This window comes from Heliangelus exortis, chromosome 11 (assembly GCF_036169615.1).
Source record: "Heliangelus exortis chromosome 11, bHelExo1.hap1, whole genome shotgun sequence".
NCBI classification, from domain to species: domain Eukaryota; kingdom Metazoa; phylum Chordata; class Aves; order Apodiformes; family Trochilidae; genus Heliangelus; species Heliangelus exortis.
Genome location: NC_092432.1, coordinates 5,782,817 through 5,803,855, shown reverse-complemented (window position 1 = coordinate 5,803,855; position 21,039 = coordinate 5,782,817). Strand labels below are relative to the sequence as shown.

Genomic DNA, 21,039 nt, shown 5'->3' with positions numbered 1-21,039 from the left:
TTGAGCTGATACATTTATAGTAACACACCTTCCCATCTGAGCGAAATATGTAGCCTTGAGAATGGATTTGGTGCCATTAAAGCTTGTTACTCTTTGTATGTAATATGATGCTGGTGCTAATAGTTTATATACCAGTATAAATGAGAGGAAGCTTGTGCAACTTTACTTATAATACAGTTAGAACATTTTTGTAGATGCCTGAACACTCTGAAACTGAGTCACAAAATTATTTAAAGAAGTTATTAAGTATCTGCCTATATAACGTCATTCAAATTAATGTAAGAGATGATTTCTTTGAAAGCAGACAGTGTTTTCTCTATCTGGGTTTACCCAACAGTTGCATTTCTGTTACCTCGTTTGGCCTTTTCCCTAGTGATCAGAAAGCCAGGTAAGTAATTTTCAGTCAGCCATGCAAACTTTAGAATGGAAATTAGTTATGAGTTTGGGAAGCAGCAGTTGTGTGTGTGTGTCTTTCGGGACTATAAAAGGGTAAATATGCAGGTTCCATCAACTTTTACTTAGTGAGTTTTGGTGATGAATTGACTGTCTCTGCTTCACAGAATAAGAATGGTTGCTCAGCTGTTAACCACAAAAGACTCTGTCCGTGGGGATATTCCTGTGCACAGAAGAGGTGTCCATTTGACTGCTCCCTTAGGATGAAGATATAGTAGGTGGTTCTGTTTTGGCTCTCTTAGTCTTGTCCTCCCAGCTGTATAAATGCTCAGTATGAATGAACTCAAAGACAAGAGTCCACCATTAGGTTTTCAAAATTTGCACGTGATCCATCTGCCCTCATTTTCTCTGAATTCCTTCTGTATGAGGAAAACCAGTTCTGCAGTGCCAGCTTTCACTGGCAGTGGCTTAACATAAGGGATTGTCTCAGCTGGGATTTCTCATATCTTACATGTCCTTTTCATCTTCAGACATTTAGTATGTCAAGCTGGTTTTTGTGTTGTGCTGGTCCACTAATATGTTGTGTAAGAATCCATGTAGCCTTGGAAATAGGTAAAAAGTCCTTATGTAGACTGGAAAAGCATCAGCAGAAGTGAAGGTGCCAACTTTGCCAACGTGTTTTGTGTGCTAGCACTATCACGATTTGACTCCCATCAGGAAGTTTTGCACAGAAGCAGCTTCAAATTGGGTAAATCTTGAATTTATCACAAATGAGGACTTGGCAGAAGAAACACAATGTTCCATCCTAGCAATCATAAGGTAATGGGCAGACATTGCATTGTGTAGGATGAAATACTTGTTCTGGCTGCTTGCATCCTAAATAGTCAAACCTACCCACCAGATTGTATTTGGAAGCAATTACTAATGTGGCATGCTTTGGTTTAACTGTTTGGAAAAATGAGTGAAAATTTCAAGATGAGACAATGTGAATCATAATCTCCAGCGGCTGTTCACTTGTGTGATTGACTTGTCTCCTTCCTACGTTTCTTTTAGTCACCCTTGGAATCACTGAAGCCATTTTGTTCAGGAGGCATCTCTGAGCTTCCCTTTGCAGCGATGGACTTAGAGAAACCATCTGTCTGGGGATCCCTGAAACAGAAAACCAGACCCTTCTTGCAAAACCTCAGCGTGAAGAAGACCAAGAAGAGTTCTAGCAAAATGGTGGAGAGGAAGGGCCACTCCTTGGACCGACGGCTCAGCATGTCTGTCCCTGACATGCTGGAGGTGGAGACTCTTACAAAAGAAGAAACAACATACTCCAGTACTCAGGTGTTGTCCAACTGCTGCCCCAAGAGCTGCTCCAGGTCCGTGGTATCCTTGAAGAGCAGAAGTGCTTCGGTGAGACTGGCAGGAGAGGGCTGGGGCTGGGCTCCACAACAGCAGAGGATGCATGTAGAGGGGACAACCAGCCAGGCAGACACGCAGGTCCTGGGCAGCCCTGCTTCCCAGGAGAAGAGGAAATCCAGGGATGAGCTCTTTGACCTGCTGCAGAGAGCCCACCTGAGCACTGCACTCAGCAACGAGGGGGCAGAGGTGGGTGCTTGGGCATCAGCTGGGCTCAGGGGCTGTCTTGGGCTTGTTGTACTTCTCCTTCTTTGTCTGGTTTAGAAAGGGATGGATGGCGGGAGGTTGTGTTATTCAGGTAATGAATGCGGGATAAAGTGTAAACCATCCATGACCTGGAGCTGCAAAACAACCCTGCTTCATTTTTTTTTTATTCTGGCAAGTTTATAATACTTCAGATTTTTTGAATTTGTTGGGATTGCTTGCAATGCAAAATATCAGCCTGGTAGTCACTGACCATCACTACCAGTTCAGTGTTGCTATGTTACTAACAGATTGACTTTACCTTATTGGAGTGCACCATGGTTCAGGGGTCTATTTAAGAAAAATAGTATGCCATTTTGTTTCTGTGGTACTTCAACTTTACTCAAATATTGTTTCTGCATGGTGATTTGATATCTTCATGTTTCCTTCAGGTGTATTGTCTGAGCATGATGTACTCTCTGTAGCGTTTAAGTCTTTCCCAAGTAGTGTAATTGTGTATGTGCTTGTGTGTGTAAATAATTTAATATTAACTTTGATATCAAGTCATCTTAGCTATGTGAATGTCCTATCTTCTTTCCTATAGTTTGCTTCAAATTGCAACTTTTAAATACATTTTTTTTTTCCTAAAGCATATGTAACAGGCAGTGAAGCAAAGAAAAGTAGAAATACGTAAAGAGTATTGAATAAATGTAATTATGTTAAGTTTAATTTGGTAAAAACTTCAAGACTCAGGGTTTTCATGCACTTTTATTGAACAGCTACAAAATTTGTACTGTGTGCCTTGGCTGGGGACAGTTTGTTGCAGTTTTTTGGTCTCCTAATACTGAGTGGGGTTGTTCTTATGAACAAGACAGTAGCCCACATAATTCTTCTGTGAGCATCACTCACTTATCAGTGAGGTAAATACACAGGAAGGAACAAAACAAACTAAAAAAAAAAAAAAAAAAAAAAGATATGTAGGTTGAGCTTTTTTCCCCTGAATTGCTTGTCAGATGCTACCTACTCATTTCCTGGTTATCTTTGGTCCCTCAGTATCATGAAATACTTTGAGTCTCATGCATGAGCTCAGTGTGGGCTTGTGGTTTTCACAGTCATCTAAACTCTCTATACAGAGCTTTCATGGTTCAGTAAAGACCTGGCCACAGCTACTGTAGCTCCATTTACTGAGACATTTCCTTTTCCTGATTTCCATTTCATTCCAGCTAGGGGAACGTGAAGGGAGAAGGAGCATCTGAAGTTAAACCCCTCCCTGGTGGACTCCAGTTGCAAAGAGTACCATTAATGCCACTTTTTGCAGTTGGGTTTTGTCCATGGTCATGGTGTCATTGCTGAAATGCTCTAATGCCACCTCTTTGTCTTCTTACTGACACCTTGCACTCAGTCACTGGCAACTCAAAGCCTTGGCTGTTGCTGGTCCACTCAGTGCTTTTGTATTTGGAATCATGGCTCTGCAGAAAACAAGAGGGGAGAGAGGTTAAATCTCTTCATGAGAAATATTTATTTATATAGATGTTCATTTAAATTCTCCTGTTTGATTTGTTTTTACACAGATACATTTGAGACTGTGACTTGCTTGGTGGATGTGGCCACTTGTTTATAATGGAAAGTTCAGAGTAGTCAGTGTAGTTAGATAAAATCAAGATTTTGGGGACCATATTTTCAGCAAGGCATTTGTCTACATTCAATGATCTCACTGAATTAGCTACCTAGAATTACAACAATTTACTTTAAATAGAGCTAGAATGAAAAAAATAAGGTTTTACATTTATAATCTTTGTTCAGAATCAGTCGATGTAAGAAAAAAGGCAGAATATATACAAAATAATAACTTTGAGGGCATTTTTTTACTGTAAATTCTACTGAGCTTGCAGAGGGTACTTTTTTATTATCATAATTTCAAAACAGTTCTTTGATTTTGTGTTTATGCCATGTAAAACAAGCTATTAAGAGAAACCATTATCAGTGCCAGTGATGGTGCCTGCAGAAGATTCTTGTGGAGCCAGAGAATATGAGGAATCCTGGTTTTAAGGCACACTAGTCAGATTTTATGCATACGAGTCAGGAAATTCAAAGTTAGAGTTCCCCTAGTAGCTATAACTCAGCTCTGGTGTGGAAGACAGTTCTTCTGCTGATCTTTATGATGATAATTTTCCTACTTGTAATGTGTTTTTGCAAGGTGGCCAAGTTATGATTACTGTGGGAACTGTAAATATTAAATTTTGTCTGTCGGGCAAGTGAAAATTTACTTGCAATGCTGGATTGCTGTATGTTTTGAAGTGTACAATGGGGGGAAGAATTAAACAAAAGGCTATTTGTATTTATTTCATCGTATCAACACCTCTAAGATTTATGATCTGTGCTGCAGGAGCTGATTTGGTTTTTTTGTGTGTGTTTGTATAGTTTTCCAGACAATGCAGCTCTCAGCTGAGATATATGGATGTTACCATAATACATGTAATAACAGCTTCACATGAGGATCAAATTGCACCTTGTGTGCATTTCCGTAAACTGAGGTTATTCTTAGGCTAAATCTTTGTATTTGAATGGGCTGGGATTGCCCAGCAGTAGGCAGAAGAGTTGTCTTAGCACATTGGTCCTCTTAGCTAAAATGATGAGCATAGACTGTTCTAGCAGTTAAAATAGTATCAGAGCTGCTTTGACCAATGATTCCCTTCTGCTTGTCCAGATTAGATGGCAGGCCCCCATAGCCTCAAGTTTCTGGATGAGTCAGTATTTAGGAAGATATTTTAAATCTTTTTTCTTTCTTTTCCTCCTCCCTCTTTTATGCCAAAAGCCTTTTGGGTGATGATGAAGAAATCATAGTCAAGTAAGACAGTAGCCAGCTCTACCCCAGAGTATTGCTTCTGTTGCCACCACTTCTGGCTTTTTTTATTCTGTATTAGTGAGGACACTTGGAGAGTGAACAAATAAAATTCTGCTCAGGATTAGGAGTCAGCATTGCAGTGCAGTTGCAATGATTTTCAGGCATCAGGAGAGTTTGTGGTAAGGACCTTCAGCACTGAAAGTACAGGTGTCTGCTAGGGAGGAGAAAAATCTATTCCAATATTTGGAAGCAGGCACTTATATTTTTAGATTATACTCAAGAGACTAAGTGCAACTATTGTAAAACAGGAAAAAGAAAAGTACATCTAAATTGTAGAGGAGAAGGTTTTTATAAGGAGAAGTAAAATAATTTCACTGGTTATGCATATGTATGAGTATTTTATTGACTGCTAGTATTTTCTTGATCCCCCTATTACTGTTGTCTAATTAAATGTATATTTTTTTATAGTACCCATGTGGAGAAATGGATCTAGATTCTTCCATGTCATCTCAAATTTTTGATGATCAAATGGTATGTTCTTTCATTTTCAAGCATTTTGAAAGTTGATCAGAAGCAGAATTTATTTTAGGTTCTTTGCTTCTTACAAATTAAAAAACTCAGCAGGTGAAGAAGACTTCTATAGATTTCTCCACTGTGGTGGTTTTTGGTTTTTGTTCGTTGATTTTTGTTTGTTTAGTGGGGATTGGGTTTTTTTTTCAGTAGTGCAAAGCAGCTGCAAATGTTTTAAATAAACCTAAGTGTTCTGACTTTTTTTTTTAGTTTTCTGTAATTTATGTTGCACTGGTAACTGATAAGCACCCACATGAATACCCGAGTAGCAGCCCAGGAAAAACTTGATTAGAATAAAGATAGCAAAACCTTAACACGATTGTAGGGTTTGATAGACAACAAAACCCCAGGTTTAGGGCAATGTGAAAAAGTGGAGTTCTGACATGCGCTCTTCTCATGTAAAGTGTATTTGCATATTCCAGATGAAGGTCTCTCCCTTTTCCCTCTGATAACCTCTGAAGTGCTCTCCGGAGGCTGTTTTCACCAAAAGTGATGGCTGCATGCTGCTGAAGTGTATAACTCTGGTAGCACCTCTGAGGAACAAGAATTCTCTTGAGTTTGCTACTGCAAAACCTCACAATTGGCATTTCCTGCTGCTGTGTTTCTCTTTTAGACCTGTATAGAGAAATGCTGTCCTCTCAGGAGCTGTATGAAATGTGCACCTCCTCTGTGAGTTCATTCAAATCAGTATGAATAGACTCAGTGGTCCTTATGGGTCCCTTCCAACTTGACATATTCTGTGAATGCACAAGAAACAGCTAGAGAAAAAATAATGCAGTAAGTTGGTAGGACTTGGAGAATTTGAGCATGCATTTGATTGTTAATATTATCACTCATTTTCAGGTGTAGCCTTCCTGGTGTTAGCCCTTCCTTTGCTAAACATACCTGATGATCATCATTAGTTATTTGAATAGTGAAACAAAGCCTGGGAAAGAATTATTTTTTTTTCGTTTCCTTTTTCTTTCTTCCTATAGGTTGCCTTAAGGAAAGAAGAGAACTTTGTCTCTGCAAAACTTGCAGAGCACACCTGCTTCATTCATTGTCTGCTTCAGGAGGTGTGCAGTGGCGACTGATTTTTTTTGTTCTTTTTAGGCTCTAGAGGAAGTAAGTGATTGCTTGAGTGACCTTCCCAGCCCCTTTGCCTACCTGCTCACTATCCACCTGAAGGAAGGACGGAACCTGGTTATCAGAGATCGCTGTGGTGAGCCCTCCCTTTCAGCTGATTTTAGAATCCACATGCCTCTCTAACTTCAGTTTGGCAGCAACTGGCTTCTTAATCTGAGGGAACAAGTCATTATCTTGGGCCCCTTGCCTGGGTGAGAGCGCTCAGTGGTTGGATTACTCCACCTCAGATCTGGCCTGACTCTGCATCTGCAGTCACCGGCTTAGCTGCACTCAGCATCTGTGTCTGTTCAGAACTGTGGAGTCATTAATCATAAGAAATTCTATTTGAGCTTGAAAAAAAAAAGCCAAGGAATATTTTGAAATCTATTAAAAGATAGAGTTGCTCTAGGAGTGCTTTTGGAGTCACTTACAATGATGATAATAAAAAGAGGAGAGAAAAATTAGCATTTAGGTATCAAACAAATTAATAAAGATTTTGGGAATTCCTAGAAAAACTGTGTTCCTGCTGTTAGCCTGGCTCTTCTTCAAGCTGTTGCAACAGGGAGTGGAAGTGCTTATAAGGACAGAGTCAGTGGTTTCTCTGCTTGATGCAGAGGCAATAACTGTCCTGCTGGATGCTCAGCAGTGGCTTGTAGGGCTCTGCAGCAACAGCTGCTTCAGGACGTTTGAGCTAAATCTGTCAGAGAGCTCTTCCATATATCCAGTCTTTCTGCATTTTAGATTTTTTATTTATTTCGTTTTTTTTCTGCATGGTGGAACCAGTTCTAAAAATTTTGTATTACAAAATGTATGAGCCGTTTCTCTCTTGAGTTGAACAATTAAGTTTTATTCATACAGTGTTAAAGAAAATAAGCTTGCACAGATTGAAGGCCTGTGAAGGTTTGTGTCCAGAGGGACCTGTATGGATTTAGAAACCTTCTCACATGAGATGCATTTTGTTGGCGTTTCCTTATCTATTTCTTCAGTTAACTTTTTCCACAGTTTTTTTCATGTGTTCATCAAACAGCAGCTCTTGGCCAAGTATATATGCTCATTTTTCTTAGCAGCTTTTGGAAGGAGTGAATGAATACTTACATTAAGATCTTTTCTCCTTAAACAGAAGTCTGTATTTCCTAACAGTTCATAAGATTTGCTAGCAAGCTGCACAAGCCAGGACCCATCCAGCTGCCTGTATGGAAAAGATGCTATAAATGAGCAATTCTAGCAGACAACCATTTCTGAAGAAGACAAAGTATATTTTGGTCTAGGCTGTGTTTTGTTGTGTAAGAAAAATAATGTTTGTTTTAGTGAAGCATTGGACAACACAGTGGAACATAAGCAAGGGGTAAAAAGGCATTTTGATGGGTTTCTGCTTTGTGGTGAACTACTCATGTAGTAAACTAAATATATGAGGTGGTGCATCCTCAGTACAATTCCTGGCAGTTGGTTTCTGGGAGCCAGCTTTGATTATTCTTCAGTCCCTGTTATGTTCCAGTAATGGCTACTTAGGGGAAAAAAAAAAAAAAAAAAAAAAGCACCATGCCCTGATGCACATTTTTATAGGTCTCCTGCCTTTTGTCTAATTACTCCGTGCCCTTGCAAAAAATCCCTTCCCAGCTTTCCTGAAGTCCCTTCAGGTATTGGAAGGCCACTATCAAGTCTCTGTGGAGCTTTCTTTTCTCCAGGCTGAAGAACCCCAACTTTCTTCAGCCTGTCTTCATGGGACATGTGCTCCAGCACTCTCCTCATCTTCGTGGCTCTCCTTTGGAGTTGCTACAACAGGTCCATGTCCTCCTTGTGTTGGGTACCCCAGAGCTGAACACATCACTGCAGGTAGGATCTCAGGAGAGCCAAGTAGAGGTAGAGAATCACCTCCCTCCACCTGCTGGTTACAGCAAATACCGAGTGGAGCATGTTGGGCAAAAACTGAGCCAGGATCTGCAGCCTAGGTCACCTTTTACTTAAGGTTTGTGAATTTCCTGTATTTTAGCATCAGGGAAAAAAAAAAAAAAAAGCCTTAAAGCATTTATCAAACCCGTTACCCGTTAGTTTTCACTTGTTTGGTATTTTTTTGAGGAGGGAAGCTCCTCAAAGCTCACCCCCATATCCCTGGGGAGGGGGTGGGTGCTAGGGGTCCCCCCCTTTCCCCACGGCCGGGACACGATTGCCCTCTGGCGGCCGCTCCCGCACCCAGCAGCGGGGGGAGCCCCGGGGCCGCTCCAGAGCTGCCGGGTGGGCTGGGGCCGTCCCACGGACCCCTCCCCAACATCTCCACCCCCCATCATTTCCCTCCTCTGTCTGCTGACCTGAGCTGGGCGAGGATGCAGCAGCTTTAGCAGCTTCCAGTGCAAGAAGCGATGTACTTGAAATTCGATCAAAGGCTCTTGTATTGGGGTTAAGTCTTTGTTTCTGCTGCTATTTTGTCTCAGTGTAGGGAGTCTGTAGCTGTGAATGGATATAAAAATATATCTAAGGTATGTGACAGAGGAGAGACATTTTCTGCCCTTGGAAACAACTGTTGCAGGAAACTCCTGGTTCTGCTTAGCAAATTCACAGGAGTCTCCCTGAATTTACTCATTTTGTGCTTAGCGGTTAAGGAAGAATTAATTGGACTTGGCTGAGTAAAGCCGAGCAGTAGTTCTGCTGGTAACTGCAGGATTATAAGACCAAATGTGACTTTTTCCCAGTTGCTTTTCCAGACTTTTGGAATTGCTTTGCACTTCTCTTTCCAGGATATGTTCCCTTTGGTGTGATTTAAATTCCTCCTTCACTTTACCAGTTTTATTACTCTTTCCCCTGTACCCCCCAGTTCATCGTAATATCCTTGTTAGCATCTACTGTTTCCTATTTTTCTCTTCAACTTTTTCCTCTTGCTCTGTTTTTGTGTGTGTGTGTTTTCTCTCCAGTCTGTGAGTTTCTGTGACTTTCTGTAGCTCCTCACCTTGTGCTTTCTCACTACAGGAGGGATACAGTGCATCCTTTTTTTTAATTTTTTTTTTTTTTTAAAGCAAAAAAAGAAATAAGCATTCTCAACCAGAAGTGCTCTGAATGTTGTCACATTGTTGCACCCCTAGTGGTTTTATGGCCTCATTGAGCATCTTTTTGTGGAGCTCACAACTCCCAGGTTTCTGTGCTCTGACATGGGAGAAGCTGGAGCCTATTTCTACTTGTTGGTTCACTTTCACAGGACAAGGTGCTGTCTCTTGTTTGTTTGAGTCACTCTAATCAAATCTGAAATATCCCGATCTGCTAAGTCTCTGAGATGCTGACTGTGCATGTTGCTGCCTGCACAAATCACCTTTGCACAGTGGTGATGCTGTGACACTGAGCAGCAGTGTAATGCCACAGCTGAAAGGAAGTGACAAACTCAGCTCAGCTCTGGCACTATAAGAAAAAAACCCATGAACTAGGTTTTGAGTGCTTGTAAAGGTGAAAAGCCCTTCCTGTTAGCAAATTTTGTACTGTCAGAGTTTGAGTATGTTTTTTTATCTGTTAAATGATGTAGTTACAAATATATTTTTCAGATGTGGTATCACATGATGAGTGGTGGTGGTTACTGTCTTTATTCCCCTATTGCCCTGCCCTGGCAGCTCTGCTGCTTCAGTCTTAATTTTGTGTGTCACTTTTCTACACTGCCTTGTGTTTTCTAGATATTTTACAGGGTCTTTGTGTCCTGTCTGTCTGTTTCTTCCAGGTTTTCCTTGTTGCTTCCTGTTCCTGGGCTCTGGTTTTGCTTTCATTCCTTTCACACAATACAGCTGATCATGTAAAAGGAGTAGGGTGAGTTGCAGGAATACAGAAAGTGCTATCACCTTCTTGGCTGCATCCCACCCCTTTTTGCATCATCATTTCCTTTCACATCTCCCACCACCCACTGCTGAAGGGTCCCAGAGAGCTCCTGGAGGTGGCAGAGAGGCCATGCTGCTCAATGTCAGTGTGAGTTGTTCCAAGACTTGGTCTCCCAAGGGCAAAATAAAATGAAAGAGGACAGAATAATGTGTTCTACCACCTCTAAGCAGTAATGAACCTGCAGTAGCCCAGCACTCATAGCTCTGGGCTACCCACTGTCTGAATCCATGCTGATGCCAGGGCACTGGAGGAAGGGATGTGTTTGTGCTGGGCATTTGTCAGCTTAGAGCAAGGCCATTATTTGGAAAGCAAATGCTCAGAGCAATTAGGCTGAATCACTCCCTGCAAACATGCTGATTAATTTAGACTTTTTTTCTGCTCTCAGGGTATCTGCAATTAGATAATTAGCCATTCGGATTTATTAATTATTGAGATGTGTCAGGCAACTTCACACACTTCTTTTTGAAAGGCTTAATCATGGCTAATTTACAACTGTTAAGAATTTGAATGGTGCTGGGTACTTATTTTGATGCTTTCTGGGTCCTGGGTAGCTCTGTGTACAGAGGCTTGAGCTGTGAGCTTGTGTGCAAAGTCCTATTCTGGCAGCACAACATGCAGAGCTGAAACTTTGCCCTTACACACAGTGATCCTAAGGAGCATCCCTCCTGGACTGGCCATGGGAAATGAAGGCACCCACACAGGAACCTCAGGAAAATAGATTGAGTTCAGGGAAAAGCAATTAAGACATTTTATGCATAACCACCTTTAGTAAATTAATGTAAATGAAGAAATATAGGGATGGCAGCACAAGGGGAGAACATGAAGTGATCAGGGAACACATGCAACTCTTCTCTGGTAGATAACTGTAATTTAGGTAACAGGTTTCCTAAACTGATCAAGCTCTGTCAGTGCTCAGAGGTGGCACTTGGGGGCAGCTGCCTGAGTTAACAGCTCATGTGGGTTCTCCTGGCACCCTTATAAAGAGATTTTTCAAAGGCCAAAGACAGAGAATGCAAAAATATGAAACTATTTACAACAGAGCTCCTCACTGGTAATGTACAAGTGGCTTCTGCCCTGTCCTGTGCCTTCCTGTGTGTTCATACCTCAGCCTCAACTGGGAAGACAGCATTCAATTGGCCTAAGAAGGTTTTGGTTCTTGGTTTTTTCTTGGCTTATTTTAGTTTCTGGGGTTTTTTTGTTTTGTTTTGTTTTTTTTTTTTAACCATTATTTCTGAAGAGTCTTGCCTAGAACATCCTATATCTGCATCTTTCATTTTGTTCAGGCTTTCCTCCTTTTTTTTTTTTTTTTTACTTTCATCTTCACACCTCTCTAGTCTTTTTGGTTTATTGTGGGTTTTTTAATTGTTGAGGTGGTGGTTTTATGAGAATTTGTGGAGTTTTTTGTTGTTCTTTTTTCTTCTTTGTTGGTTTATTTAGCTTTTGGTGATATTTGTTTCCAAGCAATGTTTTCAATTCCATCTGGCCATGTAAAACTAGCTGGGCACAAAACTTTCCAAAATTACCTAAATTTCCTGCCAGCAGACTACTTTTTTTCCCCAACTTCCCCTTTAAGCCTTGATCTTGGCTATTTCACTACAACAATATAGTGGTTTTCCACTTAAAAAGAAAAGTATGTGTTGCATTTTAAAATGTCTTTTACTCTTTGTTATAAATATCTCTAGTAATTCTATTTCTAGGAAGATTTTAAGAAATTTATTCTTTACATGCATATAAAATAAACCCTTCATTTCCTCCTTCGGATTAAAATTCATTTTTTTAACCAAAGCTTAAGATGGGCTAGGTTATATTACACTGTACTTTGATTTGTCAGGACTCAGTGATGTATTTGAGAGGTGATTCAGTGGTAATTTTTTTCTTTATTTATGTAACAAGACTTGTTTCATATGTCACATTTCCCGTAAGTTTATTCCTATAAAATACTGTGTGGCTTGAAATTATATCAGGCCTTCTGGTTTTGGCTTTTTTTCTTCTTTTTTGTTGTTTTTTTCTAATTACGAAGGTGGTGTGTGGCAGTATTAAACACAGCTGATGTGGTCCACTTCTCGGTAGCTGCTAGAGGGCAGCAGTATCCATTTAAAACCCCATAAACAGTTTCTTGGGTTACTAAAACCTCTTCTGCTGCTCTGTCCTGGCAACTCTTACTCACCGAAGCTTGTGCAGATTTTAGCTCAGGTTTGGTTTGCCTGCACTCATTGCTTTCCAGTGTTAGTGGGAGAAAACAGAAGTTAAATAGATGCTGCAGAAATAAATTCAAGAGCTCATTGCTAATAAAGTGAATTATCTTCCTCTACTGTGAAAACAGGTCCAGCTGGTGAAATGATTTTTTTTCAGAGGTCATCCTTTCTTTTTGCTCTTACTGGGTTTCACTGAGGCTGAGCAGCAGATAATCCTGTTTTAGTTTTTTTCCCATGTATTCTACTATATGAGAATCTTCTTCTCTTGCAGAACACTTGAATTAAACTCAAAGCATCTCCCCTTGCTTTTCCCACCAGATAAGCATTTTTCTCAGCTTAAGTTCTCAAATTATTTCAGGAATAATCAATCTCATCACATAGCTGTGTTGACACATGGCTACAGCTGATGTGAGTGAGATGAACAGGTTCAGACCTTGCATTGCAGAAGAACCTGGGTGAGTGTACTTAGAAGTTGTTGACTTTGTTACCTTCTCTAGGAAATGGCTGCTGAAAAGGTTTGTTTTTTTTTTAAATGACCTGGCTTCTACAGAAAATTGTCAGGTGCCTGTCATGTTTGATGGAACATTATAAAAGATTTATGCTTTTTTTAGATTAGATAATCTATATAAATCAGTAGGCACTTTTTAAAAGTTATGCTTTTTTGACTAGATTGTAGGTTGTACCCAATAAATAGCTTTTAATTGGTGCAGATGTCTTTCTGATCTTGAATCCAGAAGCCTTCAAGCCTTTAATTCAATTGCAGTTACTTTGCAGTTGTGTTTGTCCCATCAAGTGGAGCCTGTCCACCTGATTTATTTCTTACCCCTCTCACTTTTTGGACCTATTTTTATCATCTGCATGCAACCTGGGCCATCTTAAAGACAGAATTGGGCACACCGACCTAGAGAGGCACAAGAACTTCATGGACACAACATGAATGGCTTAGAAGAAGCCTCAAAAGCCCCAAAAGTGGCTGTACTGCTACACCCACCCCCAAAATTTCTCTCTAGAGCATCCAGGTCTAGCCCAGCAACCACCACCAAGCCCTGGTGCATGCCAGCTCCCTCCATGGAGGTAAAGGTCCATCTGTTTGCTGGCACGGAGATGTCAGCCCATCATTTGTATCATCCAGGAGCCACCAACCCCTGTCCCCCTCCTGCCTAGTTGAGATGTCACCCCCTCTGACAGCCCAGCAGGCGAGCGCCACCGAAACCTGCGCCCCTCCCCAATTATTTTCCCCTCCCAATTAATGCCGGTGCTAACTTGACACCTTTTCCTTGTTTGCTTTTTGTAACCCATCATCCCTTTTTTTTTTTTTTTGCTATTAATTCCCAGCATTAATATTTTCTTTTCGCTCAAGTGCCGCCGTTCACCCGTGAAAGAGTTTGAACATTATGGAGCTGTCAAGATAGCAAGGGATTACCCAGGGTGCCTTGCCAGAGTAAGTGACACCACTGAGGCTCTGGTTTGAGATGTTTATTTTCAGAGTAAGCTGACAAGCATGAAGGCCTGATCCCAGAGTGGCAATCTTATTTAATTAAAGGCCCTCTTTTTATTATAGCTTTCCGCCCTCCCCCCTCCCCACTCACTGGGTTTTTAGATATTGTAGTAGAGATACGTAGTACAAAAATACTGATTTTATATCAATTTATTATACAAATATGTATTTATAGAAATACAGTATTCCTTTTCTCTATAAAATATGTGTAACTACAAAGGAAGATGTTATTCTCTATGTATGGAAGAATATTTGCTAAAGTCTGGCTCACGTGCGCAGTGCTGGGCAGCCCTTCCCCCTCTTTTTTTTTTTTTACTGTTTAACAACCTGGAAAGCTTTCAGAGCAGTAATGCAACTGGGATGCTTGCTGGCCTATAGTTTTGTTTTGCATCCTCAAAGAAAGGGCTGGGACTTCCATACCTGTAGACATGGAACTTGCTGGCCATTTGCTTTCTCTGTCTCTTCTTCCTCTCTTTGGGTTTTGCTCTCACTTGTGGGTTTTCTTTGGCAAAAGCAGATGAGTTATGGCCACAGCCCACCTGACTTCATCATCCTCTTCAAGCTTTCCTTTCAATCATTTTCTTTCCTTGTTTCACCCAATTGCCATTTCATGCACAGAGTAGGTTTGGACATTATTATTGCAATTATTGTTATTTTTAATAATGCAGCTTGCTCCTGCTTGTCCTGTAAAAAAACCCACCTTTTTCAAAGGATCTGAAAGAAACAAACACTGAAGAGCTCAAACTGTTATTTTTCAAATTCTGCAGCATCTGAGGGCTACTGCCCACAATGTGGAGCTATATTTTATGTATGTGATCCCACTCATTGATCTCAGCCTGCTATTAAGCTGTATATTTTATACAGGAGTATGATCATGGTATTGAGAAGTAGTCTAGGGAAAGGTCTAGTCCTAACCCCTTGAAAACAATGAGAAGTTGCCCTCTGACTTCCTTGGCTTTGGATCAGGCCCTTATTATTATACTTTCTTAGAGGAAAAGGAAAATAAACGTCTTTTTAAGTTTGCAGCATTTTTCACAAAAAAAGGAATTGATTTCAGCAGTGATTACTTAGGAAAAGGATCAACTGCAGGTAGTCTTTGAAAACCAACTGACATTTTCCTTCTGTGAATGAAGCACTCCATATGTGCAGAATTGGCCAGGGCTCTTTGACTCTTCCCTTTTGAAATTAAATTAAAATAAAAACTTGGTGTAAATCTTTAAAATAATTCCTTATGTCCCAGAGACACTGTTCTTTGCAGTTCTGTGTAATTCCAAATGGATGTGAGCAGATTGCTCTTTTTTCTCAAGTCTGAAGTGTCTTCACATAACACTTATCAGAGCTTCAGGGGTTTAAATATGGATTTTTCATGTTTTTGTTCTTTCACCAGAGTACTGACAAGACTGAGCATTGGTCTTACAGTGGGTTATCCTGAACCAGAGGGGACAGGTTCAGATTATTTTTGAATATGTGAAATCTTCTGTAGGAGTCAGACTACCCCTGCTGGCAGCCCACGCTGCAGGCAGGGAGCAGCCAGGATGCTCACTGTAGCTGTTATTCTTCTAATGAAATTAAACTGTTAGGAGGGATGTTTAATACAGATAGTATTGAATATGACAGATAAGTGGCACCTGGGATCAGTTAATGGTGTATGCTGCTACTCCTCAGTTTTATTCTTTCCCTTATTTTTGCAGCTTTTGAGGTTGTGAGTTTTTTGGTTTTGGGGTTTTCTTTTGTTTGGGTTTTTTTGGTTTTTTTTTTCTTTTCCAAAGTTTTCGTTATTAAATCAGCCATCTTAGTCAAATCCTTTGTAAAATCCTTTCTATACCTTGTTCCCATTTTTATTTGGTGCCCTGCACTATGGTTGATGTTAGTGTAAATGCCATTGGTTTAATAACCATAGTAAAAAGTTGATTCCCTCTTTTCTTTTCCTTTGACAGCTGCAAGTCTTTCTATTGCTGCTGAGTGGCACAAGCCTCATGCTGTGTTCCTGGACATCTGCTCCATAAAAATATAGGACATTATTGCCATGGCAAATTGTGCCGCTTGGATTAAAAAATATGTTACCTGAATATTGTTCGTTGTCTTTACAGACTCCATTTGACAATGCTTTTCATCCAGAGCTGTTGAATAATATCAGTAATTTCTCATGGATGCTTCAAATTTAGTTTTAAGTAAATTGGCAAGTGACACTAATGATGAAATCCTGATGGGTATTTTAGCTTTTGTTACTGGTTTCCTTGGAGCTCCTATCTGAGTTACAATGCTTTGGAGTTTTGGTCTTTTTCTGTATTCATAGGCACAGGATCACATTTTCTGTCTCTGTATTTTAGTTGTCCTGTAAATAGTCGTTCCCTTCTGCTTGTGTTTCCAAATTTCACATATTAAAATATTGAGCAAGTGACTCAAGAATAATTAACATTCTTTAAGAATATTAAGTGGGGATCAAGCAAATTATAAAGAATTTTTGTTGTTTGCTTTCAAACAACTTTCTTGTTCTGTTGAATAGATTTCCTGTACGAACTAGAAATATTTATACAGGTATTTAAAGCTATACCTGTATGTATAAAATAAGTGATTACCATTTATTATTATTTATTGTTTTATGAAAATATAATTTAAGAGTGGGGAGGCAGTGCTAACCTATTTTTTATTAACTATCACAGGTACAAGTGATCCATATGTGAAATTTCAGCTGAATGGGAAAACCCTTTACAAAAGTAAGGTGGTCTACAAGAACCTCAACCCAGTTTGGGATGAGACTGTTGTGCTGCCTTTGCAGACCCTCTATCAAAAACTCTGGATCAAGGTAAGTTTGGGTTTAGATTTCTGAAAGACACGAGTATTTTTTAAGCAGTTACTTTCTGCTTTTTAAAACGTATTGATTTTTATTCACTGTAGCAGCATAACATAAAGCACGATCAGTTTTAAGAGGCTCAGCAATTTCAAATTAAAATGCACATATGTCTTTCCCAGATTTTACTCAAGTGTTTTGCTTGCTGTCTGCAAAAACCCAAGTTGAAATAAAACTCTTCAACTGCTTAAAGCTATGGACCTAAGTTCTGCTTGTTCTTACCATGCTTGTGCAAACTCAGTGAAACCAATCGTGGTTTCAGAAGCATGTTTTAAGAGTGTAATTTGGCTGAGTTGAACAGAATTATTACCTGAGATGCAGCCCTGACATGTAGCAAAGCCTTTTCTCATTATAAGTAACATTACAATTCCCAGAACTGCAAGCTACCAGTTGTGAGCACTAATTGCTAAACAACTGTAGCCAGAAGTACCTCATTTCTGTGCAGCATTTCTGTGCTGTCACTCAGAGCCTAAAGGAACAGGCACAATCCATAGCAGCACACATGTCTCTGTTTACATAACATTAAGAAGATACTTTCAAAATCCTGTTTAAATATTTAGTTAAAAATACAAATTAAAGCAGGGAGATGGAAAAGTATCCCTGAATTATATCTAAGCTTTGATCTTTCAAATACAAAATTTAGCTGAAAGGGCTTAAAATACCTGTTCTTTTATTGGCTGTAATAAAACTAATTTATGATATGGAAATTAGAAATATTTCTTTTATTTTGCTACCAGGTGTACGACCGAGATTTAACCTCTTCAGACTTCATGGGTTCAGCGTTTGTAGTGCTCACTGAACTTGAGCTCAATAGGTAATACATTTATTTAATTAAAGGCTGTTAATGCAGCAGAATTGAGAAACGTGGCAAAATAATGAAATGCTTTTGCTCTGGCTTGGCATTTGTCTACTCATAAAAACTTAGTTTGAAAGAAGAGTGCTGTAAGAGCTTTTATATGCTGCATTGTTTAGGGAGAGCTGCACCAGAATAATTCAGGGAGGTAGAAGAAGAAAGCAGGGGGAAAGTTGAGACACATTTTTAACCCTTCATACCATGGGCTGCCTTTTTCTGTATGTGACTGGGCTGGGGAGCTGTTTGCCTGGCTGGCTGTGAGCACCCCATTTCCAGCCTTCCCCTCCAACCATCCATCCATCCATCCATCCATCCATCCATCCATCCATCCATCCCTGTGGCTGCTGCATCTGGCCCTGATTTAGTGCTGAGCCAAGCCTTGTGCCTTTTGTCTGTTGCTGCTGCGTCTCAGTGTGGAGCTGGAAGCCAGGATTTCAAGTTTTAGTTCTCTCTTTTACACTTCCTTGCTGTGAGACTTTTTTGGGGGACAAAAGAAGTTCTCCCTGTGTGGGTGTATTATAGCTCCCATGGCTGTTATATCCAGATTTCTAGAAATATTAATGAATTTACCTGTGACTTAGGGGCAGCAGGTAAATCCCAACATTCCTGTTTTCAGAGAGGGAACAGAGTCACAAAAGGAGATGAAATGCAGGCAGAGGTAATGCAGAATACAGGACTCTTGAGTTGAATCCTAGCCATTAATGCTAGAAAACTCACTTGGAATTTCTGTCATTCTCTCCGTCACTCTTCTTCCCTTTAAAAAGAGGGTAGTAGTAACAACTCAGTGTGTATCTGTATAAGAAGAGTTACAAATATTAAGTCATACTATATAAGCAGCATGCTGTGTTATTAAAAGAGTGTTGTATTTTGTCAGAACTAAGGAGGAACCCTGCAGATTTCCCGTTTACATTTTAACTCAGTATTGGGAATTTCAGACAAGAAGCTGAAATTTGCACAGCATAGCGTGACCTTTAGTAATGAACTCGAGTTAACTGGTGTCAATAAATGCACATTTCTTTATTTTTTTTTTATTTTTTTATTTTTTGCTTGTAGAACTACAGAACAGGTTTTAAAACTGGAAGATCCCAACAGTTTAGAAGATGACATGGGAGTGATTTTATTAAACTTGAGTCTAGCAGTCAAACAAGGAGACTTCAAGAGAAATGTAAGTGGCTTAGGAAATCAAATTTATATCTGAAATGTGTAGGGAGATAAAAACAAAACAAAACTGGCCTAATTAGATTCAGTGGGACATGCTGCCTTTTTTTTTTTTTTTTTTTTCCCCACCCTCCAAGACTTGATGTTGATATCAAGATAGATTATAGTGTTAAAAAAGCCCCAGGCTATGTGGGTTGCTGAACTGAAGGTAAGAACCATACCTGCTCTGCTATTCCAGGGCATGCTGTTTTCTGATTTCCACATAGGAGTTTAACACTTAGAGAAAAATGAGATTATTTTTTCTTTTTTTTTTTTTTTTTTATAGAAAAAAGCCATGTGAAATCTAAAAGCAGAGATTTTATGTTAAGACTACATTGATCCTGTGGAGGAGCACACTGACTGAGAGCAATAGATTGCTTGTAAAAACCCTGATATTTGCCACTGACAGTTTCTTGACTGAGCTCAATTCAACTTGGCCCCTAATGCTGAAATATGGTGCATTTAGTGATGCTAGAAACTCAGAAGTGCCTAGGCAGAGACTGAGAACATTGCAACCGAAGCTGGAAGTGTTTTAATTTCAGGTTCTGCGTGTGTTTTTTTCCTCTGGTTTTCATCTTTTAGGATTCCTGCTAGTGTTTGACTAGTGCTGGTCAACTCATCCTGCTCCTGCCCAGCAAGGGCAGGGAAAAAACAAGATCAGTCATTTACTTAGCTCTGATTTTCAAGATAGTCCAATTTTAAATATGTGTAATAAATATGTAAAGATAAAATATTACTTTAAGTCTTGTGTACTGTCTAATATGAAAGCTGCTGTTTAGAGCACATTATTGAATTACAGTATGGAATTCCAGTCTGGTATTATTTATAGAAACATAACTGTTCCAAGGGGTTGGAAAGCATAATTAGAAAAATTTAATGTGGGATGTCTGTCATTTTTACTTATTTTTCAAATAGTTGTCTGAGAATTGTAAAAACTCCATATTAATTCTAGAATTATTTGTACCTCAGTATGTGATTATTTAAAAGCTTAATGACAACATTCAAAACACTGTTGTAGCATTTACATATCTACATGATGAGATGGCTTTGGTCTGCAATGTGAATTCCCTCACTAATTTAAGCAGGAGTGTTGCGGGCACACGTCACTCACTGGGTTGCAGGAAAGGGAGAAAAAAAGACACAAAGTTACTTCAACAAAAAAGCAGTTTAGTCAAAAGAACCTCAGGAATTCTTGGGTTTTTAGGAAGGTATGGGCTAGAGTGGGCCTAGCCAGTGAGACAGAAAATACATTGATTTAATGTAGCAGCTTTTGGTACTCTTGGGTGCTTAGTTAACATTCAGAGTGCAGATGATAGAAGAGTTGGTGCACACTGTAATTTTTTTTAAAGATGATGTTTTAAGCCCTCATATTTCAAATGCAAATTGCTCAGCCATTTCCCGTGGAATCAGAGTAGTGAAATGGCTCTGTCCACATTAGCACTTAACAGCAAGATGATTTTTTTTTTCCTCCCTATTAAATTAGCTTACTGTAGAACCAGATGGCACCAAAAGTATAAGTATAAGCCATGCTTCTTACTAATGGCTCTGGTTCTTTCCACTTTTTATACTTGATTTTTTTTTTTGTTTTTTTTTTTTTTTTTTTATGCAATGCAGGTATTTGTTGATTGTTATGTCCTGTGAAGTAGGTGAATGCAGTTGTAGATCCAGTCTCTTAGGCTTCCTAGTTTTTCTAATACATTTGACAAGCTACTGTTTGAATTACATTACTGAACACTTTCTCTGTTTTACTTCTGTTTCCTCTCTCTGGGTTCTGTTTTGGGTCAATGCTGGGAACCCATGAATAGAGATGGTCAAGTCGGAAGAAGCGAACTTCATCCAAGGTAATCTGAATTTTGTTCTCTTAAATAAAGTCCCCTCCCAACAGAAAGGAGTAAATAGAGGAAAACTTTTAGTATAGATGCAACTTGTTACAATGTGGTGGCTGTGATACCCTTTAGATTTTTTTTTTATGAGAAATCACTGCTGTTTTCTTATTGTAGGTGCTATGTGGTAGTGCCTTGTGGCAAGGGAATAAAATCCTCAAAAATAAAAGAGAGAAAAACTGTATGAAGGAAATGGGTATAATTTCAACCTAAA

The 21,039-nt window shown here is 39.5% G+C and overlaps 1 protein-coding gene and 1 long non-coding RNA gene across 5 annotated transcripts in view; one reads left to right on the top strand and one right to left on the bottom strand.

Moving 5' to 3' along the window:
* The window catches only part of LOC139800807 (uncharacterized), a 369,707-nt gene that overhangs the window by 163,943 nt on the left and 184,725 nt on the right, over nucleotides 1–21,039 (bottom strand). The gene's annotated exons all lie outside the window — the stretch shown is intronic.
* Nucleotides 1–21,039, top strand: part of MCTP2 (multiple C2 and transmembrane domain containing 2) — a 116,121-nt gene that overhangs the window by 17,070 nt on the left and 78,012 nt on the right. Inside the window, exons 2-9 of one of the 3 annotated variants that reach the window (XM_071754266.1) lie at nucleotides 561–667; nucleotides 1,447–1,986; nucleotides 5,294–5,356; nucleotides 6,488–6,596; nucleotides 16,705–16,847; nucleotides 17,630–17,706; nucleotides 18,799–18,910; nucleotides 20,748–20,783. In XM_071754266.1, coding sequence (XP_071610367.1) covers nucleotides 1,510–1,986; nucleotides 5,294–5,356; nucleotides 6,488–6,596; nucleotides 16,705–16,847; nucleotides 17,630–17,706; nucleotides 18,799–18,910; nucleotides 20,748–20,783 — 1,017 coding nt within the window. In that variant the 5' untranslated portion in view covers nucleotides 561–667; nucleotides 1,447–1,509. Of the gene's footprint in view, nucleotides 1–560; nucleotides 668–1,446; nucleotides 1,987–5,293; nucleotides 5,357–6,487; nucleotides 6,597–16,704; nucleotides 16,848–17,629; nucleotides 17,707–18,798; nucleotides 18,911–20,747; nucleotides 20,784–21,039 lie in introns of those variants that run through there. The other 2 variants (XM_071754267.1, XM_071754268.1) reach the window with 2 other exon arrangements.